Source organism: Sorex fumeus, unplaced genomic scaffold, assembly GCF_029834395.1.
Source record: "Sorex fumeus unplaced genomic scaffold, SorFum_2.1 ptg000024l, whole genome shotgun sequence".
Lineage (NCBI taxonomy): Eukaryota > Metazoa > Chordata > Mammalia > Eulipotyphla > Soricidae > Sorex > Sorex fumeus.
Window position 1 is genome coordinate 20,515,816 of NW_026606081.1, and position 25,586 is coordinate 20,541,401.

General features: G+C 42.7%; 1 protein-coding gene across 2 annotated transcripts in view; it reads left to right on the plus strand.

Moving 5' to 3' along the window:
* The window catches only part of TSPAN5 (tetraspanin 5), a 194,291-nt gene that overhangs the window by 144,833 nt on the left and 23,872 nt on the right, over positions 1-25,586 (plus strand). The window contains exon 2 of one of the 2 annotated variants that reach the window (XM_056113929.1): positions 11,544-11,594. The exons of the other annotated variant lie outside the window; for it this stretch is intronic. Within the exon in view, the coding sequence (XP_055969904.1) occupies positions 11,544-11,594 (51 nt within the window). The remainder of the gene's footprint in view (positions 1-11,543; positions 11,595-25,586) is intronic. 2 annotated transcript variants of the gene reach the window in all.

Here is a 25,586-nt window from a genome sequence, read left to right on the forward strand (position 1 = left end):
CCACTGCAGTCTCCTTACCTACCCTCCTTTTCCAAGTATGTCCTTATTAATCTCATGTAATCTACACATTTATGTACCCTTTTATTGAGTGGGGATGATGAAATACTCAGGAGGCCGAAGGCCCCTTCTGGCTGTACATTGCCTGGTGATATGAGTGGGGCAAAGCTTTGGCTTCTGATGTGATGCTTCTCTGACCCAATGCTACTTGGGGTTACTAGGCCACAGATTGCAGTGGTCAGGAGACCATGAAGTACCAGAGATTGAACTTGGGCCACAAGACAGGCATGTACTCCAGCAGTTGGAGACATCTCTGCAGGCCACACTATCTTTTTTTCTCCCTTTCCCTGTTGACAACCCAACTGGAATGTCAACCTCATAACAGCAGCCTCTTGTGTCTTCCTTTTCCTTTATATGGAATCCTGGAATAACCACCTGACTCATGCTAGATACTGAATATATATGGGTGCAGTGACAGGGCCCTTTCCCAAGACCCCAGATGCATGAAGCTCTGGATTCTGTTTAGTAGCCTAGGGTGTAGTTGGGCCTCGAGAGAGTTCACTGGGGAAAGGGAAGGTTGACCCCAGCTTGGATGGGAATGTCCTGTTTATCTGACCGGCCATCACACCATGAGAATTCCTGATAGTTGGAATGTAATTCTGGGACCCAGGGGCCCTGCGACAACATTGGGATTGACATTGGGTATATTGAATTTTCCACTGGCCCACTCTTACTCCTTTGACATGGCAGAAATTATGCCCAGAGGCTTCTGTACTGTGAACTGTGAACTGTGACATACATTAGTGCACAACTGAGGTAAGCCCCTGCTCTGCAGAGACAACATTGATTTTGTTAACATCAGTATTTCACACACTGTGGCTTGCTCTACCCACCTCCCCTGCCAGAGCACTAAAATGACACAAAGCATTTCATTCGTCACATGCTTAATGTTGGATGCCACATTTTTTCTTATACCACATTCTTCTCTGGGCTGGAGCGATAGCACAGCGGTAGGGTGTTTGCCTTGCAAGCTGCCTGTCAGCCCGGCCGAGCCGGGTTTGATTCCTCCGCCCCTCTCGGAGAGCCCAGCAAGCTACTGAGAGTATTTTGCCCACACGGCAAAGCCTGGCAAGCCACCCGTGATGTATTCGATATGCCAAACACAGTAACAACAGGTCTCACAATGGAGATGTCACTTGGCCCGCTCGAGCAAATCGATGAACAACAGGAGGACAGGCCTTGCTTGCTACCACTTTCTTCTCTTCAGGGCACCTAAGCTTTCTTCTTCAGGTGGAACTGAGCTTCTTTCAGAGGCTTCAGAATAAAGGATGTCTGATTTCCTTTGTTGTCACACAGGGTGATTTGGTTTCAGGCTTTCATGTTGGCAGGAAGAGGAACCTGATTTTTGTTTTCCTTGTTGTATTGTTATTTTGAGACTGTTCACAGATGCTAATGATGTAATTGTTATTTTTAGGCAGAGAGGATAGAAAGTGACATTTTAAAAGCAACTGTGAACTGTGACATGCACTAGTACACAACTGCTGCTGCTTATGGACAGGGTGTTAGTGGTAGTGGCCATGTATAGTCTTCACAGGATTTAATTTGCTAAAGTTTATAAGATTGAGTTGGTTTATAAGAGAATTTGATAGCATCCAAAACACTCATTTAAAAAGAAAGCAAGATGTTTCCCATCTACGGAATTCCAACACCACACCTTTAACCAACTAGTGCACTCACTTTCTTCACGCAAAGACTCCACCACCCCTCCCTTTCAACCCTGCCCACCCACTCAGTTGTGTGGATCAGTTCTTCAGTTGTGTTGCTTTTGGCCTTTTGTTGCTTCCTTGCTGTATATCTTTAAGTTCCACATATGAGAGAGATCCTTCAGTTCCATCCTTGTTGTGACAAATTGCATGATTAAAAAATTATTTAATAAAATAAAATTATTTAGTCATGTGTAGTTGCCAAGTGCTTCATGATTGGGTTCCAGGCATACAATATTTCAATACTGATCCCTTCACCAATGTCAACTTCCCTGTACCAGTGCACCCATCCCCTTATTCCTATTTGTCTCCTTCCCATCAGTCTGCTTTCCATGATAGTTGCTACACACACACACACACACACACACACACACACATACACACGCGTGCGCGCGCGCACACACGCACGCACGCATGCACACACACACACACACACACTTTTTTTTTCTTCGCTGGTTTTCAGTACCGTTGCTGGTAGGTTTTGTACGTAATATATACTACCTTTCAGCACCACCACCTCCGCCAGGTTCAAAGATACCCTCCACTACAGGTATTGCCCCTTCTCCCTCCATACTATCCCCCAGCCCCAACAAGTGGCGTGTTTCCTACTGAATATCAGTTCTCATGTTCTTTGTTTCCATTGTTGTTGGGTATTCGTTATTCTATCATTATGTTTATTTATGTCCCACATATGAGAAAAATCATTCTCTCTCTCTCTCTCTCTCTCTCTCTCTCTCTCTCTCTCTCTCTCTCTCTCTCTCCTCAGCATGATACATTCCAGGTCCTTCTATATGGTAGCAAATGTCATGACTTTATCTTTTCTTATGGCCGAGTAGTATTCCATTGTGTGTATCGACCATAGTTTCTTTATCAAGTCATCTATTCTTAGACACTTGGGTTGTTTACAGATTCTGGCTATTGTTGGTAGTGCTGCAAGGAACATAGGGGTGCAGATGTCTTTTCTCCATTTGGGGAGGTCTTTGGCATATATTCCAAGAAGTGGAGTTACTGGTTCTTGATAGTGGTTTCTTGATCTTATTTATTCTTTCAAAGAACCAGCTCTTGATCATTGATCTTTTTTTAAAAAATTCCAGTCCATTACTTTCTCCTCTAAGTTTTATTATTTCCTTCTTCCTACCTAGTTTGGGCTCCTTTCATTGGTCATTTTCTAGTTTCTTAAGTTGTGCAGTAAAGTTATTTATGTGAGTCCTTTTCTTCCTTCCTGATGAATGCAGAGCTAGGAACTTTCCTCTTTAAAATGCTTTTACTTTGTCCTACAAGTTCTGGTAGGTCTTTTGCTTGTTCTCATTGGTTCCTCAGAAAATTTTTATTTCATATCTGATTTCTTCTCTCACCCCCGGTTGTTCAGTAGTGAGGTGAACAAATGAGCAGTGACCTCTCTCTCCAGGTGTTAGAGTTATTTCTCTGCTTCTCTTTGTTATTAGCTTCTGTTTTCAGTGCATCATGGCTTGGGAAGATAGTTGATAGAGTTTCTAGCTTTTTGACTTTATGAAGGTTTTGTTTTCCAGCACGTGTTCTATCTTGGAGAATGTCCCATGTGCATTGGAGAAGAATATGGGGATGAAAAAAATATTGGGGATGAATATATATGCAAACCCCTCTCCCAGGTTTTCTTTTAAAGCAAGTTTATTGCCCACTGACATTGAGAGAGATTATTGTCATGGGATTTTGTGCCATCTTTCTGTAGTAAGTTTGGTATGTTTGTGGGATTCATTTTGTCTCCAAGACAAAATGAATCATCTTTAAAAGAAGAAATAAAGATAATTTCTTCTTTATTTCTTCTTGTAAAGATGATTTGAAACTGAAGTTCCTGGGTTGTTTATCTCTGAAATTATGTATTGTCCCTTCAAATCTAATTGAGAGTCTGGCTGGGTAAAGTATTCTTGGTGAGATGTTCATTTCGTTAATTTTTTTTCCTGTATCCCACCATTGTCTTCCATCCTGGAGGGTTTTATTTGTACATCTGCTGTAAATCATAAGGAACTCTCCATTGAATATAATTTCATTCTTTGATTTTGTTGCTATCTTTATCTATGGTTTTCGTCATTCTGATTAGGATGTGTCTTGGGGTATTTTTACTTGGATCTCTTTTAGCTGATATCTTTTGACCCCCTGAATTTGGGTACATGCATCCTCTAGCTCTGGGAACTTCTCAGCAATGATGTCTTTGGTTGTTGTCAGGGTTGTTTTCCTGCCCCTCTGGCACCCTGATAATTCTTACGTTTTTCCTCTTGAATTCATCCCAAGGTTCTCTTTTAAGCTGATCATTTATTTTGAGACTCTCCCCCTTCCCCCCCCCCACCCCATCTTGATGTTGTCTGGAGGTTTTCTGCACCTTGTCTCAGAGCTCACTAATTCTGTCCTTGGCATCAGAGTAACAGCTTCCAGGGAATTTTTGTTTCACTTACCAAGTTTTTCAGTTCTGTCATTTCTGTTAAATTTTCTCATTTCTTTTCTCATATCCTCTTGTGTTTTGGTGGCAGTTCATTACTGTTTTTTTTTTTTAGCTTATTAAACATTCTACACATTTCCACTCTGAATTCCTTTTTAGAGAGATTATATGGTGGGTATTATGGGATTAGTCTTTGCACCCTACTCAGGGTGGTGTTCTGCACTGCATTACCATGGTTCCTCTGGTACTCTAGAGGTGCATCTTTTCCACTTTGTTCTCAATGTCCCCCACTGTCAGAGAGCTCTCTAGAGGAGCCCTATTGAGGTGAATGGATTATCTGCGACTGTTAGTGGTGGCTGCTTCTGGGGACCACGCACTACCTTCTGATCTTTAGGCCGAGCCATTTTCTTCCTCATGGCTGCTCTGCTTTTGGTGGGCCTCTTTCAGGATGTTGGGGGAGAGTTGGGGCTTAGGAAACATGTGTTTGCGGACCCACTTTGGGGGACCATGACTCTGCCCTTTGACCTTGTACAGAGCCAATTTCTTCTGAGCAACTGCTCAGTGTTTGGTGGGCCTCTTCAGCTGGAGTGGGGGAGACTATGGGCTCAGGGTGCACACACTTGGGGACCTGCTTTGGGAGACTGTAGCACTGCCTTCTCAATTGCATAAATTTATTCTTTCATATGGCTACGTCATATTCCACTGTGTACATGTACCACAACTTCTTGCATTCATCCACAGTTCAGCATGGGTTGTTTCCATAGTGCTTAGCGATTGTACTAAGCACTGCAAATGAATGTAGATGTGCATTCATCCTTTCAAATGAATGTTTTTGTGTGTTTTGGGATAAATATTATGAAGTGGTACTGTTGGATCATTTGAGAGTTCTACTCCTGTTTTTGGGAAGATCTCCATTTTGCTTTCCAGAGAGGCTGAAGAGACAACATTTCCACCATAGTGAGATAAGGGTTCCTTTCTCATCACAACCTCACCTGTGCAAGCTAAAAAGACTTTGGAATGTGTGCCATTTTCACTGGCATGAGATGATATCTATGTTATTTAGAAATGCACTTCCCTGTTTATGAGTGTCTATAAACACTTTTTTATGTGCCTATTGGCTACCCATACTTTTTGGGAAAGTGTTTATCCCCTCGCTCCATTTGTGAATGGGGTTGCTGGATTCTTTGTTGTTGAGTTTAAAATGGACTGCCTACCACCCCACCACAGCCCAGCCCATTGCACACAGCCAGTCTTCTGTAGCTTTCAAATGTTTGTAGGTAATAATTGGATTCCTCTGCATGGTCCTTTGCAAACAAGATTAGTCTATCTTTCCTGCCAATTGCAGACCTGCTGTATACTTTCTTTTTTCTCTCTGTGTGTAACCACAGTGTCAGGTGCCCCTCTTAGAGCCTGTAAGACTTTCTTTTCTTCTCCTTTGGAGTTCCACAAATGGCAACTTTGTCTTTTATGCTTTGGTATTTGATTGGAATGCATCTCTCTGGTCATCAGCTCATACATAGGAAAAGTGTCTGTGTTCCTGTCTTCATGTATCATAAGAGAAAGCAGTGTCTGGCACAAAGTAGAACTCAGGGATATTTGATGAACGTTGTGGGTGGTTGAGTGAATGACTTCTTGAGGTGTCTGCGTTTGTACCATCTTGAATGGAATGCAAATCTATTACAAAAATGTTTGAGGTTCAAGAAGGACTAAAGTAACAGCCAGAGGACAGCCAGAGGCATAGTAGAGGGAGAGGCTAAGGCACTGTTGTTAATTCTGGTTTGATCCTGAGCACTGCATACAATCTCCTGAGTATCTCATAGCATACTGCCGTTTGTACTCCACGCCAAAGGGGTAAAAAGAAAAAAAAACCCAAACAGCTGGAGGAATGGATTTTCTTTTCACAGATCTCCTCTCTGCCGGCAGAGATGGCTGTTTGCCCTTGTCACACAGCCTTGTCATTTCCTGCAGTTTTTGCTGCACACAAGATCTGCCTCTGTCTTGCCAGGCCCTGGGAATCAACTGTTCATTGTGGACTATTTCTGCCACCAGGAAAATAACACGTTTGCCTTCATTCTCTAGAAATGAAGCTGTAATTTCAGTTTAGGACAAGGATTTCAATGTAATTATTCCTCCTTGTCAGACTGGGTGCCCATTTTAGGCACAGAGTGGCAATGTACAGTAATGGTTGGGTGGGCTGAGGAGTCAGATTTCCTGAGCAGCCTGGTTCTCACTTCCACCTGATCTTTCCTTTTCCAAGTTGAAGAGTCCTTATCTCTAAGGTGGAAAAGGCATGGTAGTAAAGCGTGGTATATAGATAGTTGTGGGTACTGTCTACCTGCTTTGTCTGACACAGAAAGCCACTCATAATGCACATGAGCTGTATAAAGTTAAATAAAGTCAATGAAATTACATGAATAATATTTTATTTTGTTGCTTTTTAAAAAGCTGGAGCAATAGCACAGTGGGTAGGGTGTTTGCCTTGCACGCGGCCAACCTGACCAACCTGGGTTCGATTCCTCCGCCTCTCTCGAAGAGGCCTGCAAGCTACTGAGAGTATCTCGCCTGGCAAAGCCTGGCAAGCTCCCCGTGACGTATTTGATATGCCAAACACAGTAACAACAAGTCTCACAGTGGAGACATTACTGGGCCCTCTCAAGCAAATCGATGAACAACAGGAGGACAGTGCTACAGTGTTTTTTAAAAAAGTACAGTTTAGCTCACTGTACTATTGCAACCTGTAATCAATAACAAATCAGCTGTTAGTGAGTACTTTATGTTCTCTTAATTCACAGTGATTTTTTTGTTTTGTTTTGTTGTTTTGGGCCACATCCAGCAGTGATGGGGTAGCTATTCCTGGTTCCAGCAGAGCTTGAGGGACCATATGCAGTGTTGGGATGGAACCTCATCTTCACACATGCAAAGAGTGAACTCTTCAGCCCCACTGTAAAAAATAACTTGGGGGAGGGATGTGAAGATGATGATGTGTTGTTGGCCGGCTCTCAGGGCAGCTCTCTCTCACCACCTGCGTTCAGTGCTCTCAAGCCACTGTGTATGGACCGACCGGATCAGGATGGTTCCTCCTTTGTGCTTTGCTTCTGTGCGTGCTGCTGTGCTCTCTTCTGTCTGTCTCACTATTTCTGACTCCGTCTCTGTAGCCTCTTCTCTGGTCTCTTCCAGATCTCTCTCTCTAGAGTCCTTCTGCGTCTCTCTCTGGAGCCCTTTGCTCTGGATTCTGACTCTGCCCCCTTCTCCTTCGTTCTCTGCTTCTGCTTTCCTGGATCCTGACCCTGACTTCTGGAGCCCGACTTGCTCTGTCTTCTGACTCTGTCCCTCACTCTGGATTTTGACTCTGCCGCCACTCTTACAGACTTAGTTTATATAGCAATCACATAGGGTGGTGACACAAAGCTGGGTTGAACATTAACAAATCAACAAAGAGAGGTAAGACCACTCCTCCAGGAGATTAACTCAGGATAAAATCTCATCTAAAGAGATTACTGTGGATTACTAGGAGATCCGCTTAAGGGCAGGATCCCATTCAGGGTATGTCGCTTTCTTCTTTCCTCAGCTAGTAATCCACTTTAAATAGTTGTAGTTAATCTACTTCGAATATTTCTAGTAGCTCATTCTGTATGAGCACAGTAAGAGACATATCAACTTAAAGTTTGGTTCTTCCTGAGGACATCTCATTGTATATTCCAGACCACAGTCCTCAGGCCAGATGAGTCTTCCTAACCTCAGCAGGGTCCTAGTCTCGTCGTTACTTTTGAATCATGACAGCATTTGTCTATGATCACGCTCTCAACTTATAGTTGAGTATTGTGGCACTTTGGCCTGGCCCATTTCGATGTCTGTAGCTCACAGCTTGCCCTGGGTCCATTCAGTCCCTTTTTGGGATCCTGCTTTTGGGGTGCTAGGAACTAAGGGCAACTGAGTCGAGAGAGCAGATGCCTAGGAGTAAATATTATTCTGAGTCAATCAACTTCCAAGTTACAAAGCATAATATTAACTGTCTTCCTGTGTCCATACAGAAAGGACATTGCTTTAATTGCTTTAAGTTCCCTGAGGCAAGGCTGAAAGGACAAACCCTTTGTTATCTATCCTACACCCCACATTGGGTTTTACAATTTTATTGCTTTTTTTTTTTTTACTCTTACTGGCCTTATCTGTCTTGAGGGAGATCAGTTTCTAAATAGCCCCTGTGTTGGGCAGGGCAATGCTAGCTAATCTGCGTGAATTGTTTTAAAATATTCGCAAAATCACTGTTTTTTATTTAAAAAAAACATCAAAAATTAGTTGACTACACACTTGTACTGGTGTTTACAGTTATTTATTTATGAGACGATAACTCTGGTTTCCTTTGTTCTTCAAAGAAATCAAACTGACTAAGAGTGGGCTTGTGAGTTTCAGATCAGCTGGGTGAATCATGATTCAGGAGGTGGGAAAAGGGACGCCTAGTGTTCCTCAAGAGTTTTGCACCTTCGTTTGTGTTCTGTCTATTCTCTAGTTATTTGGAGCTGGAAGAACTTGATTTGAAAAGAAAACCTGGTGGAGGGAGATCAGGGGGATATATACCCTAGTGATGTAATACAGAAGGTCTACATAGTTGAGGCCCAGTTCTGCACTGTTCACTTGCTTAGGTTTTGACTTCAAAACCAGTGTTCCTTATCCAAGATTTTGAACACTTGGTTGGAAAACCACAGTTAAAGCTGGAATACTGGAGTAGTAATTTAGAGGAAATTGTGTTTAAGTATCTGTTGTTGGATCTGACAGTGAGGGTGAGTGCAAAGTTTAAGGTTTTTATGTGGCTGACCCTGTTCAATCCCCAATACTACATACGTCCCACAATAACCACCGGGGTCACTCCTGAGCCCAGAGCCAGGAATAGTTCCTGATAATGAATGATTGTGCCACTCTCCAAAAATCATGCCCTACCCCTTCACCAGTTTACATTGCTTTCTCTCCTCTCTGGGGAAAAGGAGATTTCCAATCTGTGTAGATGATCCATGAAAGAACAGCCATTTTCAAAGGTCCCTGACTGAGAGGGAAACTTTGTAAAGTGGACAGTGAAGAACTGTCTGTATTTTGAATCCTATATCAACTCCATTAGGAAAATTTCTGTCCCACCCCCAGTTCTTACCTGGAACACGGTTTCATCTCCTCAACTGCTTTTGGTTTTCTGGGGAAAATATATGTTGTTCTCTTCATGCCATATGGTATAAGTGTCTGGTGCTCCTTGGCTCTAGGTCTAACGGGGCCCTGTGTATGTGCATGTCACGTGCTACCCTCTTGTTCCTGGGACCTTTAATGTGAGAGTAAAACACCAAATTGCTATGCTTTATGTTTTGGTGGTACAGGGGATGGAATTCAGGGCCTCATATTCGCCAGCTGAGCCATACCCCAGTTTCTGAGTAGTTTTATTTTTGTTCTGTGGAGTTGGGGTAACTTTGTGCCATTTGGGGAACTGATTCTGGAGGTGAGTACATTTGTTGTTCTGGATCAGAAACCGGATGTGGGATGGGGAGGTGCTCAAATAATACCGCCTGGCTTCCAAACAGTCCCAGGTTTATTTCCTGTCATCTGAGCACTGCTAGGTGTAGCTCTGGTGGCCTCTAAAAAGCAAAAAACAAAGCAGAACAGCCAACAGAAAAACACAGGAAGTGCAGTAGCATTCTGATTCTGTTACTCTATGGGTTGCCCATAATTCTTCTGTTGGGATGTTGAAAGTAAAACACCATTCCAAATACTTTTTCTCTAAGCACCAAAGTGCTCAGAGGAATGGGGTCTTCAGTTTTTGCCAAATCAGAGATGTGCATGAGCCTTGCTGTATGGGGTTCAGTGTATAGGGAAAGGAACATAGAGTGCAGAATATATGCCTGTGTTGTGTGCTCTGCAGTGCCAGGCACATGGGAGATCCTGAAAGCTTGACTTTTCAAGAACACATTGTTTTTAGAGCAGCCAAGTGCCTGTTTGTTCAGTGTTCGTTTCCCTCTGCCCTACTGTTTTCAGATTTACTGGCTGTTACTTACAAAAGTGCCTTGCCTTCTTGCACATGCCAGTCCTTTCCAGGATAATAGGCATCAGATTTCCCTTAACTGAAAAGAGTAATTGGCCAAAAGCTGATTTCCCTGAGTACCTCTCTCTTGGATAACTTCTGACATTTGGAGCGATAGCACAGCAGGCAGGGCGTTTGCCTTGCAAGCAACCAACATGGCCAACCCGAGTTCGATTCCTCCGCCCCTCTCGGAGAGCCCAGCATGCTACCGAGAGTATCTTGCCCTTATGGCAATGCCTGGCAAGCTACTCTTGATGTGTTCAATATGCCAAACACAATAACAATAAGTCTCACAATGGAGACGTTACTGGGCCTGCTCGAGCAAATCGATGAATAACACGAGGACCGTGATCGTGATTTAGGACAGTTTGATCAGAAACCGCTACCACGTCAGACTGCTTGAAAAGAGGCATGTGTACTCTGCTCTCTTCAGTGTCTTGGAAGGAAACTTCGCTGTTCTTGATACTAAAAATGATGAATAAGACGTTTTTTCTCATGGTCAGTAGTTCCAGGGAGGCCCAGTCATTCTTACTCAGGGTATGGTCCATGCAAAGTCTCCTAAAACCTATGACAACAAAGTAATACAGAGGTTGTGGTTGAGTGATAACTAGGGGTTGACCATGGGACTTCTGCATGTACTGGCTCATCTGGCCCAGGAGCACTGGCTAGTGGTAGAGAAGGTCACAAGGTCACTTGAGTCCATGACCTGGTTCTCACTTTATAGTGAAAAATCTGCTTATCTCTCCCACCAAGTAAAAGCAGTGTTAAACTTAATCGACACCTTTCCTTTTACTGAAGATTCTACCTTATTGTAGTTATTCATGTTGCAAAAGGCTTCTAAGCACCTACATGTCCCCAACCCTTCTTAATCCTGCAACCCTCTTTAATCAGGGGAATTATGGCATTTGTTTTCCTTTTAAAGATTGTCAGTGGTATGACTGAAACTCAAACACAAAACTTCTGTAACTGTAGCTCACGGTGAATCAAAAAGAAGAAGAAGAAGAAAAAGATTGTCAGTGTTCCAAAAAAATATCTTAAGGGACACATGTTTTGCATGTGAAAAACCTAGGTTTGAGTCCCAGAATTGTGTTGTCTCCTAAGCACTCAAGGATTTATTCACCAAGCCAGAAGTAGCTTGCAAGATGTGACCCAAAAGCCAAATAAAGAAATAAAGATCATCTGTCAAATTGTAGGAAAACTGCTACGAGGTAAAATGAAAAAAAAAATGACTGAAAACACTCCTTATTTGTAATACAAAGAGTGTTTTCAATTAGTAAAAACTTGATGTTTATACTGCTTTCTCTTTTTCTTTCAGTTTTTGGGAATAACATTTCTTGGAATTGGACTGTGGGCATGGAATGAAAAAGTAAGTTGAATTTCTTAGAAACACACATATTTGGTTGTTAGAGCTACATACTATATACGTTATATTTGTCTCCTTTTCCTCCTTGGCACCGTTAGAATACAAGGACATAACTTTAATAAAAGTTGGGTTGTTGGAAGAGAATATTTCTTTATTTCAAAGATTCTGTAGAAAAGTTGAGTGCAGCAGTGTGCTTCAGGAGGAGCCAGTGCAGGTGTTCAGCAGAGATAATGCTTTGGGATGTTGCCAGTTATCCACAGATAAGAGTTTCCAAGGAATATTTCTTCATCCAGGCAAAAAAAACCCTCAGTAATGCTAATAAATATCATGAAACCACCTGTAGCCTTTTTTCCTGTTTCACATTTTTTTTTAAATTAGAAACTCTTAAAAGAGGGACAGGCATAAAAAGATTGCATTCATCTGAGGAATATAAAGTAACAAAATAGGAGACTAACACCCAAGAATAGCCGAGATAAGTACCAGGAGTTTCACTCCATGCCTTGGAGGCCAGCCGCACATGCTATGGGAAAAGGCAGCTCAGATAGAGAAGGGAGCACCAAGTAAAGTGTGTTGGGAGTATCCTCCCAAGATGGGAGATGCATGCTGAAAGCAGACTATAAACCGAACATGATTAGCACTCAATGCCTCTTTTGCAAACCACAGCACCCAAAAGGAGAGAGAGAACAAAAGGGAATGCCCTGCCACAGAGGTGTGGGGAGGGGAATGGGAGGGATACTGGGATCATTGGTGGTGGAGAATGGGCACTGGTGGAGGGATGGGTACTCGATCATTGTATAACTGAAACCCAAGCACAAAAATTTGTAAGTCTACAACTGTACCTCATGGTGCTTCACTAATAAAAATAAATAAATAAATAAATAAATTAGAAACTCTTTGGAAGATGACTCAAGCCATTAAAATGCTCCCCCCACCCCAGTTTGAGTATTATATAATAAACAGTTGGCAGTCATATGAAGAAGCCTGAATATGATTCATGTCTGGATACCAGATAAACGTGTCCTTAATGCTATAGAGTTTGAATATGTGTCTGCTGATGGGAAAGATTAAAGAATGTTCCAGATTGATGGTCATGTACACTATAGATATGGGGAAAATCTGGGCAGTTTATGCTCCAGGCAACACATTTGTGACACCATTACTCTGTGCCTATTCCTTTATTTCCTCTAAACACCTTTTAATTTTATTTATTTATTTATTTAATTTTGGGGGCTGGAGTGATAGCACAGAGGTAGGGAGTTTGCCTTGCATGCAGCCAGCCTGGCCAAGCCAGGTTTGATTCCTCCTCCCCTCTCAGAGAGCCCGGCAAGCTACTGAGAGTATCTTGCCCACACGGCAAAGCCTGGCAAGCTACCTGTAACATATTCAGTATGCCAAACACAGTAACAACAAGTCTCAAAATGGAAACGTTACTGGGCCTGCTCGAGCAAATCGATGAACAATGGGAGGACAGTGAGACAGTGTGTGTGTGTGATTTAATTTTTTACATCTTGGGCTGGAGCGATAGCACAGCGGTAGGGCGTTCGCCTTACAAGCGGCCAACATGGCCGACCCGAGTTTGATTCCTCCGCCCCTCTCGGAGAGCCCGGCAAGCTACCGAGAGTATTCGATATGCCAGACACAGTAACAACAAAGTCTCCAATGGAGACGTTACTGGGCCTGCTCGAGCAAATCGACGATCAACGGGAGGGCCTTTACCTTTACCTTACCTACTGAGCTAAGCAGTAGAATACTAAAAGGAATCTGAGCTCCTTTTTCTTTCTTCTTTGGAACTGAGAACATTGGCAGAATTTTGTCTGTCTTGGCATTTGTCTGTATAGTACAGCGTTATTTGTTGTATCTTGCATATATTTTGTGAGGATAAGGCATATGCGTTGATTAAAAGTTCCAAACTGAAATCTTCGCTTAAACATTCTCAGAAAACTGTCCTCTTCTCTCTTTGATAGTTCACCCTTTGAGTTTGACCATAGCCTTAAGCTGCAAGTTCCTTTGAAGTGTTCCATGCATGAGAGAGAGAGAGAGAGAGAGAGAGAGAGAGAGAGAGAGAGAGAAAGAGATAAAATTAAAAGTTAAGCAAACAAAATGCCAGCAGGAATGTCCACATTTAAAAAGTTGTTCATATAGACAGTCTCAAATGAAATTTAAATTAAAAAAAAAGACTCGGGTTGGAAATTAAACCACCCTTTTGATTCATTTACAAAATACTTATAGAGAATGTATGGTTTTTAAAGGAAATGAATCATCTTCAAATAAGTTTATGAGACTAGGTGTACATCATAGATGAAGGGAGACAAAGTTAGTTTGCAAAACAGATAATTTTAGAAACTTTACTGTGGTATATTATTAGTCTTTTTTTTGTATAATGAATAACATCTGCCTTCACTGCCTTGTAGCTTGGAGATTTGTATTGGGATCTCAGAAACTCCACTTTTAGAAGTCCTCTGGTTGGTTAAATGCCAGAGAGAACAGCTTTTTATAACTCCGTTAATAAGAGTCCCTTTATATCTGCTTTGAAAAATATTCTGGAAGGCATTAAATGAAATAATTATTCTAGCAACAAGCAGACAATTAGTTCTCTTGATCTTTTTACCCCCCTCTTTGCAAAAATATAATTTTCTTCTTGTGTTATCAGTTGCCTCAAATATCTCTTCTCTAATAAAATAAAAAGCTTCTCAGAGCAGTGTGGGTTATTAAAGTCCCCACTGTCAGGACCACTTCTGGCAAATGAAAAGATTGTGGAGCTGAGAGAGTTACCTGTCAAGTTAGCTCAGCTGTGTGGAGTAGCGCTCTAGGAGCCAGGGCAAGAGGAGGAGGCGAGAGAGGAGAGGCAGCACAGTGATACGTAGGAGATAGTCCTGAGCCTGGGCCCTAGTCTTAGGTGCAGCATGAAATGACACAAAGCCCACCTGGAGAAATGCTTTTCCCCTGTGCTGCCAGTACACTTCTCACAATCCCAGTGTGTGTGTGTGTGTGTGTGTGTCCAGCTGCTGGCAGTAACTATATGAGTGGGCTGTTAAATGCAGCCAAGAACAACAAGTTTAGCTTCAGGGCCACTTTGAGCGCCCTGGGGGGCTTTTCTTGGAAGAGTACTTGCAAATGGTCCCAGAGCAAGAGACGTTTATGTTGTTGGAGATATACGCTGAACACAGGGAACAGAATCCCAGGCAGAGGAACTGGCGAGTTTGGTGGCTCTGAGTCACAGACTTGATGATTCCAAAGAATATAAAGAAGACTAGTAGGACTGCAAGGAAGACAAGAAAGGTGAGAAGTAGGGAGTGGGAAGACAGGCAGTTAAGAGAGCAGAGCAGGCAGGCTCCTGCAGAGAGTGTTGGATGAAAGTGGCATGGGGCATCTTGATAGGGGATTATTCTGACTTTTGTTTTACAGTAGCTCTGGTTGCTGTGTGGAAAATGGAGTACAGCTTGGGTTCAGCAGACCTGAGTTTATGTACTGACTACTTCACGTATGATCTGTTTGGCTTGGGATATCTGTATTAATCTCTCTGAGATATTTCCTCATTGGTGATGCAAGGACACTTTCCATCATAGGATTGCTGTGGATGGTGATGGGGATGCATTCACAGTGTCTGCTAGAAGGATGGTCTTCCCATAGACATGATTGGAGCTTGTCCTCTCCTACATGGGGTCAAGAGGATAGAGGGTGACTTAGTGTAATAGTTTGTGCATTTTCTGTGTTTTCACCTCAGCATCTCAAGAGAAAGCAAAACAAAGTTACATACATGGTACAAGAACTGAATGGCAGCTTTGAAAATGGCTTCAAATATTAGGAGCAGTCCAGGTTCTGAACCAGTAGCCAGAAATTCCGTTTAGCTTTAGGCTCATTTGTAGAGGATGTGATGAGCATTGATTGTCTTGGTAATGTAAAGTCCTCTTTGTTAGAGCCTTTTGAGTTCCCTCATAAACGAACAGGAAGCGAATGAGATGATTCAAGGTGAACCATAGCCAGCCAGAGGTGTGGACATCCTGTATCTCCTCCTGGACTGGTGATACCAGCACCTGATTTAGTAACTCTCCCCCACAGCTCCCCCCAAAAAGGGAACATTTACTTGAAGTGAGGCCTTAATGATTAATACCTACAGCAGGTCACAGCTGGAAGGATCATAGCTCCTGAATGGTTGAGGCTCTACCACTTCTGTATAGAGTACAGAAAGATTGAGCAAAAGCTCTTAATTCCACCTTGGACTCTAAATCTCAAGCTAACCTGACAGCTGAATATTAGACATAATTAAACAGCCCATTTATCTAGATTCTAAGTTGACTGTGAAGACTCAAAAGATGGCTGTTTTGGGCTGGCAACACATTATCTTAATCATAGCTCTTAAGACCCTTATCTTGCATACATCTAACTCTGGCTCAATTCTTGGCACCACATGTAGTCCCCTCAGTACCACTGGGTATGGCCCTAAGCCCCCTCCCCCTCAAGAAAAATTGACTGTTATTTAGGGGAAATTGGTTTTTGTACAGTTTCTCAGAATTAATGGCATCTGCTGGTTTAGAAGAAACAGCTACATTGCATGAATCACCCTAGAGCAAACTTGTGATATTTAAACATTATAAACACATTCATCAGAAAACATTTGAATACCTATCATGGGGCAAGTCTTGTTCGGTTTGGTTTTGGTTTTGGGGCCAAACCAGGTGGTTGATACTTAGGAGACCATATATGCTGTCAGAAATGCAACTGGGAGGAATGTACCTCATCAGAGAATTTACATTCTAGGAAGGGTTCTTCTAGAGATATCTGTATTTCCATAATACTCGTTTGGATTGTTTTTAAATTATAATAAATCCTAAAGCATTATTGAACATATCTTTTCATTCTTCTTTTTTAGTGTGTATGTGTGTGGGGGGGAGGGCATACCTGACAGTGCTCATGGGTTTCTTCTGGTTCTTCACTGAAGAATTATTCCTGATGGTGTTAGGGGACCACATGGGATGCCAGGATTGAACCTGGGTCAGCTATATTCAAGGCAAGTCCCTTACCTGGTATACTATCTCTCTGGCCCCCATTATTGACCATTTCTATATCTTTGGATTATTCTTTCTGTTAAAAAGACCAGCCTTCCCACTAATTAGAATCAAGTCTTAGTAATTTTCCTTTTGCTCTCTTTTTTCTTTCTTTTTTAAGTTGAATCGCCATGAGTTACACAGATATAAAGTTGTTTATGGTTGGGTTTTAGTCATGCAGTGTTCCAATACCTGTCCTTTCATCAGTGTACATTTCACTGTGTGCAAGACAAGCTGTTGTTACTCTACTGTTGAGAGCATCTATTGAGCTCTTTCATCTTACCTCCCAAATTTTATTGATGGGATAATAATTGTCCCTTTACCAGTGTACATTTCTGTGTTCAGTCTTCAGCTGCTGTTTTTCTACTGTTGAGGGCATCTATTGAGTTTTTCATTTCACCTACCAAAATTTTAAAATAATGCTATTTCTGTGTATAGTGTTCTTATTTCTGCTCTCCTATTCTCCTGTGTTTTATTGAATGTCCATTCCACTGTTTCTTTGAGTTCATTTTGTCTCTGAATTCTTTAGCAGAGAAATTATGTAGGTGGATATTCCTTGTTGAGGTTTCAAGGCTCCCATTTTTATCCACTTCTCATCATAGGTTCTGCACCATTTCCCCATGGTTCCTGTGGTAGTCTGGACGTCATTCTTTCCAATACAATATGAGCACAACCCCCTATTTACTGCCAGTAAGGACTCTGGGGGAACTCGGTGGACAGTGGTCTCTTCTTTCACCATCAAAGATATTTCCTTTCAATTTGGTATTCCTGTGTTACTGTGTAGAGCCTTTTGCACTGATTCATGGAATGTATTCTCTGGCCTGAGCTTATTTATACTTTTTGATTAGATTGCTTTTGCTCACTGCTGCTTTTCTGGGTTTTGGGGTAATGTTGATTGGAGTAGGGGCTAATAGGCTATTGGTCTAATGTGATTGGAATAGCCAAGGCTGCCTTACTGAAAGTTCAGTACTGTTGGATATCAACCCTAAGTGTTTTAGGCTACATTAGTGAATTGTCCCCTTTTTTCCTTCCAGAGAGGCTTAATATGCTCTTGCTAGCACCCCTAATTTGTTTAACATTTATCCTTAACCTTTCCCTTGATTTTACCTCTCATTGTCACAGTTCCCTAGGTTAGTCTGGATTGCTTATAAGCCAAAACTTTCTGGTAATTATGAACATTGTATTAGTACTGCTTTGTATTTGAAATGTTGTATATTTGTACCTGCTTTTCTATGCTCCCTATAACCTTTTTATATTTAACTATAGACCAGTGTTCTTTGGTTAAATACAGAGAGACCATTAAGGTTATGCTCCTAATATTTGGGAGTTGATTGACTCTGAAATATATCTGCTCCTGAACATAGTTACTTGGTCCTAATTACTTGACTCAGGCTTCAGTTGCTGTAGTTCCTAACACCCCAAAAGGGAGGTTCCACTGTGGGACTGGGATGGACTCCAGTCGAGTGGCAGTTACCTGCCATCAAAATGGGACATTCTAGAAAGCATAAATGCATGGTATTGACACAAGCTGTTTCAATGTAAAAGACAGTACCCCCATGGGGAAGGACAAGCTGAACTGGTCTGAGGACTGAGTCTGGGAATTATGATAAAAAACCTTGCTTGCTCTCAGAGCCCAGAGAACTAAGTGTTAAAAGCATTGCTTGCTTGGGCCACCGCCGAGCCCCCGGGCAGGGGCAGCTGCAGCCACTTCTGCAGGGAGCACTGGTCCATGTAGTCATCGCCCACCACCAACAGGTACCCGCCTGGCACACACTCCCCACCCCAACTCAGGACCCAGAAACCCAGCCGCCACTGCTGGGCTCCTGGGCAGGGGCAGGTGCAGCCACTTCCACAGGGAGCACCAGTCCATGTAGTCGCCATCCCCCGCCAACAGATACCCACCTGGCACGCACTCCCCACCCGAATTTGGGACCCAGAAACCCAGCCGCCACCACTGGGCCCCCGGGCAGGGGCAGCTGCAGCCACTTCCGCAGGGAGCGCAGGGAGCGCCACCCCCCCAACAGGTCTGTGGACTAGCATCTAGACTGGCTGGGGGCGTGGACATCACTGTAGGGGCGTGGCCTCCATCGAAAGTGGGCGTGGCCTCCCCAGGGTGGGCCGCCGCTAATGCGGCCACATTTATATTTCCCACTCTCAGCACTCTGGACTCTCACCCCAGACCTTGTCATCTAGATCTGTGGGGGAAATTCTGGCCACCTACACTACAATACAATAACAATCCACTGGGCCTACTCCAATTCTAACAAAAGACCAGTACACAATAGAAGCTGTATAAACCCAGTACTAAAAGAACATCTCCTACAAAAGCTTCACTAGATGCCCGTCATGAGCCAAAGGAAAATGCCTGAAAGAAAGCTAAGACCCTAGAGAGAAGGGTGGCCACCATTGACTGGCCTTATGCAGAATCCTTTCCCATGATAAGAGGGAACAGTGCTAGTGAATTCCAGGAATTTACCACTAGTCAAAACAACATGAAGAAACAACGCAAATCTCCACTACAAGGTGAAGACAAAGAAAAGATTCCCAAATCCTCAAACGGAGTGACCTACAAATATGCTCTCTCCGATAAAGAACTCTGAGACGAAATGCAGAGGATGTTCAAAAATCTACTCAAAGAATCAATGGAAGAGATATCCAGAAAACTAAAAGAAGAAATGAAAGAAACAATAGAAAGTTTAGTCGAGAAAATACAGGAAGAAATGAGAGCAGAAACAAAAAAGCTACAAAAAGAAGTGTCACAGATAAAGAACTCGGTAGATGAAATTAAAAACTCATAAGTGCCCTTAGCAATAGGATAAGTGCAACTGAAGAGAGGATCGGTGAGCTTGAAGATGAGCAACAGAAATCCCATAGGGAAAAACACGCAATGGCAAAAGATCTCAAAATGGCTCTACAGAGAATCAGAGACCTAGGGGATGATGCCAAAAGGAACAACATTAGAATCATTGGAGTACCAGAAGGGCAGGGAGGCAACCCCAATAAAAAAGCCACAGTCAAAGAAATCATTGCTGAAAAGTTCCCAGAGTTAAGGAATGCAGACATACAGATCCAAGGAGCCAGAAATGTGCCAACAAAAAAGAGACCCTAATAAAAACACTCCAAGGGATATCATAGTCAGAACTATGGATGCTGTGGACAGAGACACAATACTACAAGCAGCAAGGTCAAAGAAGGAAATCACATACAAAGGAGCACTCCTTAGATTTATAGCAGACCTATCAGAGGAAACCCTCCAAGCCTGAAGGCAATGGTGGGATATAGTGAAAAAAACTCAATGAAATGAATGCCTCACCAAGAATACTTTATCCAGCTAAACTATCATTCAAACTCGATAGAACTATGTGTAATCTCACACAAATTGGGGGCGTGGCACCCACACGGCGGCGGCTCTATCTCTCCCGCCACCCGCGTTCGGTAGTCTCACCCTTCTACCACCCCGGAGAGGTCGATGGCGATGGTCAGGCGGAGGAAGGAACGAGGGCCAGGCTGGTTGGTATTAGTCGTAGTTTATTCTGATTCTTTCCTCTTCTCCTCTGTCTCTCTATCTCTCCCCCCTTTTGCCCAATCTACTGTCCCTATATCTCCCTCCAAGAGCAATTGGGGAAGACAATTACATAGGTGTGGTCACAATCAATAGGGGTGGAGATCAACAGGGGTAGAAATCTTAGCCTCAGGGAAGACCACTCCTAGGACAGATCCTTCCTTAGCAGGAGGACCCACCCTAGAGCAGAATTCCATGGGCGTGCCTCTCCTCTCCTTGTCCGACAAGCATATAAAATATTATATAAATCATTTTGTATGGATACAGTAAGAAATATCTTAAACTTATAGAATTGCTCTCCTAGGGCCATCTCGATCTCAGACTACGGTGCTCAGGCCAGATAGTCTTTCCCACCCCTAGCAGGATCCTAGTCTTGTCGTTACCTTTGGATCATGACAGCATTTGTCTATGATCAAACTCTTAACTTATAGTTAAGAATCGTGGCACTTTGGCCTGGCCCATTTCGCTGCCAGGGTAGCTCACTGCTTGCCCTGGGTCCATTCAGTCCCTCGTCGGGACCCTGCTTTTGGGGTGTTAGGAACTATGGGCAACTGAGGCTTAAGTCGAGAAAGATGATGCCCGGGAGTGAATAATATTCAAGGCCAATCAAATCCTAAATTACAAAGCATAATGTTAACGGTCTTTCTGTATCTATACAAAAGGATATTACTTTAAAGTAAACTGTTCATAAGGCATAAGGAAGGAGAAAGGCAATATTTCACTCATACATATAAAATCATAGATTTCTGGGAAACTGATCTTACAAATTAACAAAGTCTGATTAAGGGGAAAGCTGATTAACTGGGTGGGAGAGCATAGGGAAGACTGTTTACAGATAAACACAATGGAAGTGGAAGTGCTTCAGGAGCACTGAGGTGGGTGTAACCAGATAAAACCTAAGCTTCTTGAAGGACAAAGCAATGTTACCCAACAGAACTATATACCATTTTGTAGCTAAACAACAACTCAGGAACTTCATAGACTCAAAACCAAACCTAAAAGAAGGAATAAAGGGGCTCCTGTAGGATAAGAAGGAAAACACTTAGAAACACAACCAACCCCTACAGAAACATGGTACAAAATCCCATGACAATAATCTCTTTTAATGTCAACGGTCTAAATGCACCAATCAAGAGACACAGAGTGGCAAAATGAATCCAGAAACAGAAACGAACATTCTGCTGTCTACAGGAAACTCATCTGAACAATCAGAGCAAACACAGGAAAACAATCCTGCAAGCAAACAGCTCCCTCAAAAAAGCTGGGGTGGCCATACTAGTATCCGACAACATCAATTTCGGGTTGAAAAAGATTAGAAGGGACAGCGAAGGCCATTTTCTCTTCATCAAGGGATGAACGTACAACAGAAAGAAATCACACTCTTAAACGTATACGCACCTAACAAGGGAACAGCTAAATACTTAAAACAACTGCTAACAGATTTTAAGAAGGGCATTGCTAGCAACACAACAGTAGCTGGAGACTTCAACATCTCCCTATCACTTCTGGATAGATAAACAAGAACAAAACTCAATAAGGAAACATGAAAGAAGAAACAGAAGAGAAGGACTTATAGACCTGTACAAGGCTTTACACCCCCAAAAGAAAGAATACACATTCTTCTCCAGTGCGCATGGAACATTTTCCAAAATAGACCATGTGCTAGGCCACAAAACATACCTCAATCGAATCAGGAAGATAGAAATAGTATCAACAATATTTTCAGACCACAATGCACTGAGAATAGAAGTGAATCACAAACAGACACGGAGAACCAAATCAAACACCTGGAAATTAAGCAACTCAATGCTGTACAATGAGTGGGTCAGGAAGGAAGTCAAGGACGAAATCAAAAGATACCTGGAAACAAATGAGAATGAAGACATGTGCTACCAGAACTTATGGGATGCAGCTAAAGCTGTATTAAGGGGAAAATTTATAGCTCAGCAAGCATATCTCAGGACGGAAGAAAGGATGCACATAAACAACTTGACTTCACAGCTCAAGATCTTAGAAAAGGATCAACAGAAGGAGCCCAAATCAGGCAGAAGGAAAGACATCATAAAACTCAGAGTAGAAATCAACAAAACAATGGAAACCAAAGAAACAGTCCGGAAGATCAATGAAACTAAGAGTTGGTTCTTCGAGAAAATAAATAAGATAGATAAACCACTAGCAACACTCACAAAGAAACAGAGAGAGAGAGAACCCCAATAAAACGAGTAAGAAATGAGAATGGGGATATCACAACAGAAACGAAAGAAATTCAAAAGATCATCAGAGGCTACTTTGAAAGACTGTATGCCACGAAACAAGAGAACCTAGAAGAAATGGATAAATTCCTGGATTCCTATAATCTCCCGAAGCTGAATCAAGAAGATCTAGAGTACCTGAATAGACCTATTAACATCAAGGAAATTGAAACTGTAATCAAAATTACTTGCAATAGCGATTAGGCAAGAAAAAGATATTAAGTGCATTCAGGTAGGAAAGGAAGAAATCAAGCTTCTCCATGACATTGAAGGTAATGGTGTCTTCAAAGATGTCACGCCACTGGGTAAGCAAGTGAAAACAGAGATAGACAAATGGGACTATTTTAAACCAAGAAGCTTCTGCACCTCCAAAGAAACAGTGACCAAAATACAAAGACAGTCCACAGAATGGGAAAGGATATTCACCAAATACAAATCCAACAAGGGGTTGATATCAAGGATATACAAAGTACTGGTTGAACTCCACAAGAAGAAAACATCCAACCCTATCAGAAAATGGGGCAACGAAATGAACAGAAACTTTCTCAAAGATGAAATTCGAATGGCTAAAAAACACATGAGAAAATGCTCTACATCATTAATCATCAGGGATATGCAGATCAAAACAACAATGAGATATCATTTCACACCACAGAGACTGACCCACATCCAAAAGAACAAAAGCAACTGGTGCTGGCGTGGATGTGACGAAAAAGGGACTCTCAATCACTGCTGGTGGGAATGCTGACTGGTTCAGCCCTTTTGGAAAACAGTATGAATTCTCAAAAAATTAGAAATTGAGCTCCCATTGGACCCAGCAATTCCTCTCCTGGGAATATACCCCGGAGAGGCAAAAAAGTATAGTTGAAGTGGCATCTGCAGTTGTCTGTTCATTGCAGCACTGTTTACAATAGCTAGAATCTGGAAAAACCTGAGTGCCCAAGAACAGATGACTGGTTAAAGAAACTTTGGTATATCTACACAATGGAGTACTATGTAGCTGTTTGAAAAGATGAAGTCATGAAACTTACATACAACTGGTACTACATGGAAAGTATCATGCTAAGCGAAATGAGTCAGAAAGAGAGGCACAGATATAGAAAGATTGCATTCATCTGGGGAACATAGAGTAACAAAATAGGAGACTAACACCCAAGGATAGCTGAGATAAATACCAGGAGGTTTACTCCATGGCTTGGAGGCCAGCATCACACTCTAGGGGTAAAGGCAGTTCAGATATAGAAGGGAGCACCTAATGGGGGGGGTGTTGAAAGGATCCCCCAGGATGGGAGAAGCATGCTGAAAGTAGACTCTAGGCCGAACATGATTGCCACTCAGTGCCTCTTTTGCAAACCACAGCACCCAAAAGGAGAGAGAGAACAAAAGGGAGTGCCCTGCCACAGAGGCAGGGTGGGACGGGGGGTAAGAGGGGTGGGAGGGATACTGGGATTAGTGGTGGTGGAGAATGGGCACTGGTGGAGGGATGGGTACTCGATCATTGTACAATGGAAACCCGAGCACAAAAATTTGTAAGTCTACAACTGTACCTCATGGTGTTTCATTAATTAAAAAAAAAAAAAGCTTCGCTTGCTTTTAGCTCAGAGAGCTAAGTGTTGGGATGATTATCTCTTATTGTGTTTATCCAAACAACTGCAAGTATTGATAACTTACACAACTAGAGGGAAAGATAAAAGCAATATAGATGTCCCTGAGAGAGTGTCATTTTGAATTGATCTCCCTAAGAGAATTTTCTCTGCCAAATATTTATCTATGTAAATGACCAATCACACCTCTGTCCTTACCTCAACCCCCCTTTCACATGTTCTGTAAGTATGCTAGACGCTCTGCATTAAATGGGCCATTTTCACCATCAGAGTGTGGTCCCCTGTCTCCCAGTCTCTCTCTGTTTCTCTGTTGGGGATCCCTGGGGAGGCAGGGAGGCATCTCTGGGCCACTGAACAGCACATATGCAATACACATATGCATTGCAGCAGCAGCCCCCCATGGTTTACTGTGTGAACTCACAAGTATAAGAGGCCAAGATCTTATGGGATATGGAGGGGGAGATTAACTAGTGGCCATGTCAGTCTCCTACCACTGGGGAAAAAACACACCCACCATTGGTTTGACTTGTGGGAGGAGCCAAGCTTTAGTGACATTCGGGATTAGTCACAGTGTTTATTTGAAACCGGCTACTGGCTTGCTCACTTGCTCACAGAAAAATTATTTTCTGCAGAGCATTCGTTTGGGGAGGCCTTCTATGAGGCACCTTTCCTGGGAAAGCTTCTTCCTGTAGAGTCATTCGCTCAAAGAATCCTTCTAATATTGTCACAAGATTTTTTTACCCTGTTGAACTCAGAATAAATCTAGCATGTCAACTCTTAAAGTGTTCAGGATGAGGCCAGGTTCCTTCTGAATTCGCCACTGAACATTGCTTCTCTCTGGATAGGGTTCCTTCACTGTTTGCTCCTCTCGCCTCACCAAGTTTGTTCCTTTTAACATGTGGAGGTTCTTTTGACTGTCGAGTGTGTGAGCTAAGTGTCTGTTCTCCCCTTGTTTCTGTAAATACAGCTTGAGTTACTCTGATCAGAAAGACACCATCTAGATTCACACGATTAGCTCCCATCTTAGACTCTGCATGACCTAGTTCTGCTCTCACCTACCTATTCTCTCCTGAGAAGCTGTCATTCTGCTCTTGCTCCTCCTGTTCCAGCACAGTGTTTATTGTCAGCCTGTGCCCTCAGTTCCTCCTCCCAAAGGCATCTCCTGCCAGTACTATCTGGGAAAATCTTGACTCAGTAGGCCTGGGGTAGACTCAGGGACTCTCTCTCCTAGGATTGCAATCAAGTTTAGTATCACTGATGGGTGAGCAACCCAAGGACAGGGCCAGTGACATGCCACTGTCACATATATGTCATTGTATCAGACTGCTTTTCTGTGTCTTGCTTGCAAATAGGCTATGCCCTTCAGTTTCTCAACCAGCTTGAGGCATGAATCTGACTGGAATGAAGGCAGTCTTTCTCCTTTATCCATTTGTTTTTATTGACGTGAAAGTGAAATTCTTTTCATTTTTGAACCTAGTCCTTTGGTTGAACCTGAGACGTCCTTCCTGTCCCATGCTAGCCCTGTAGCACAC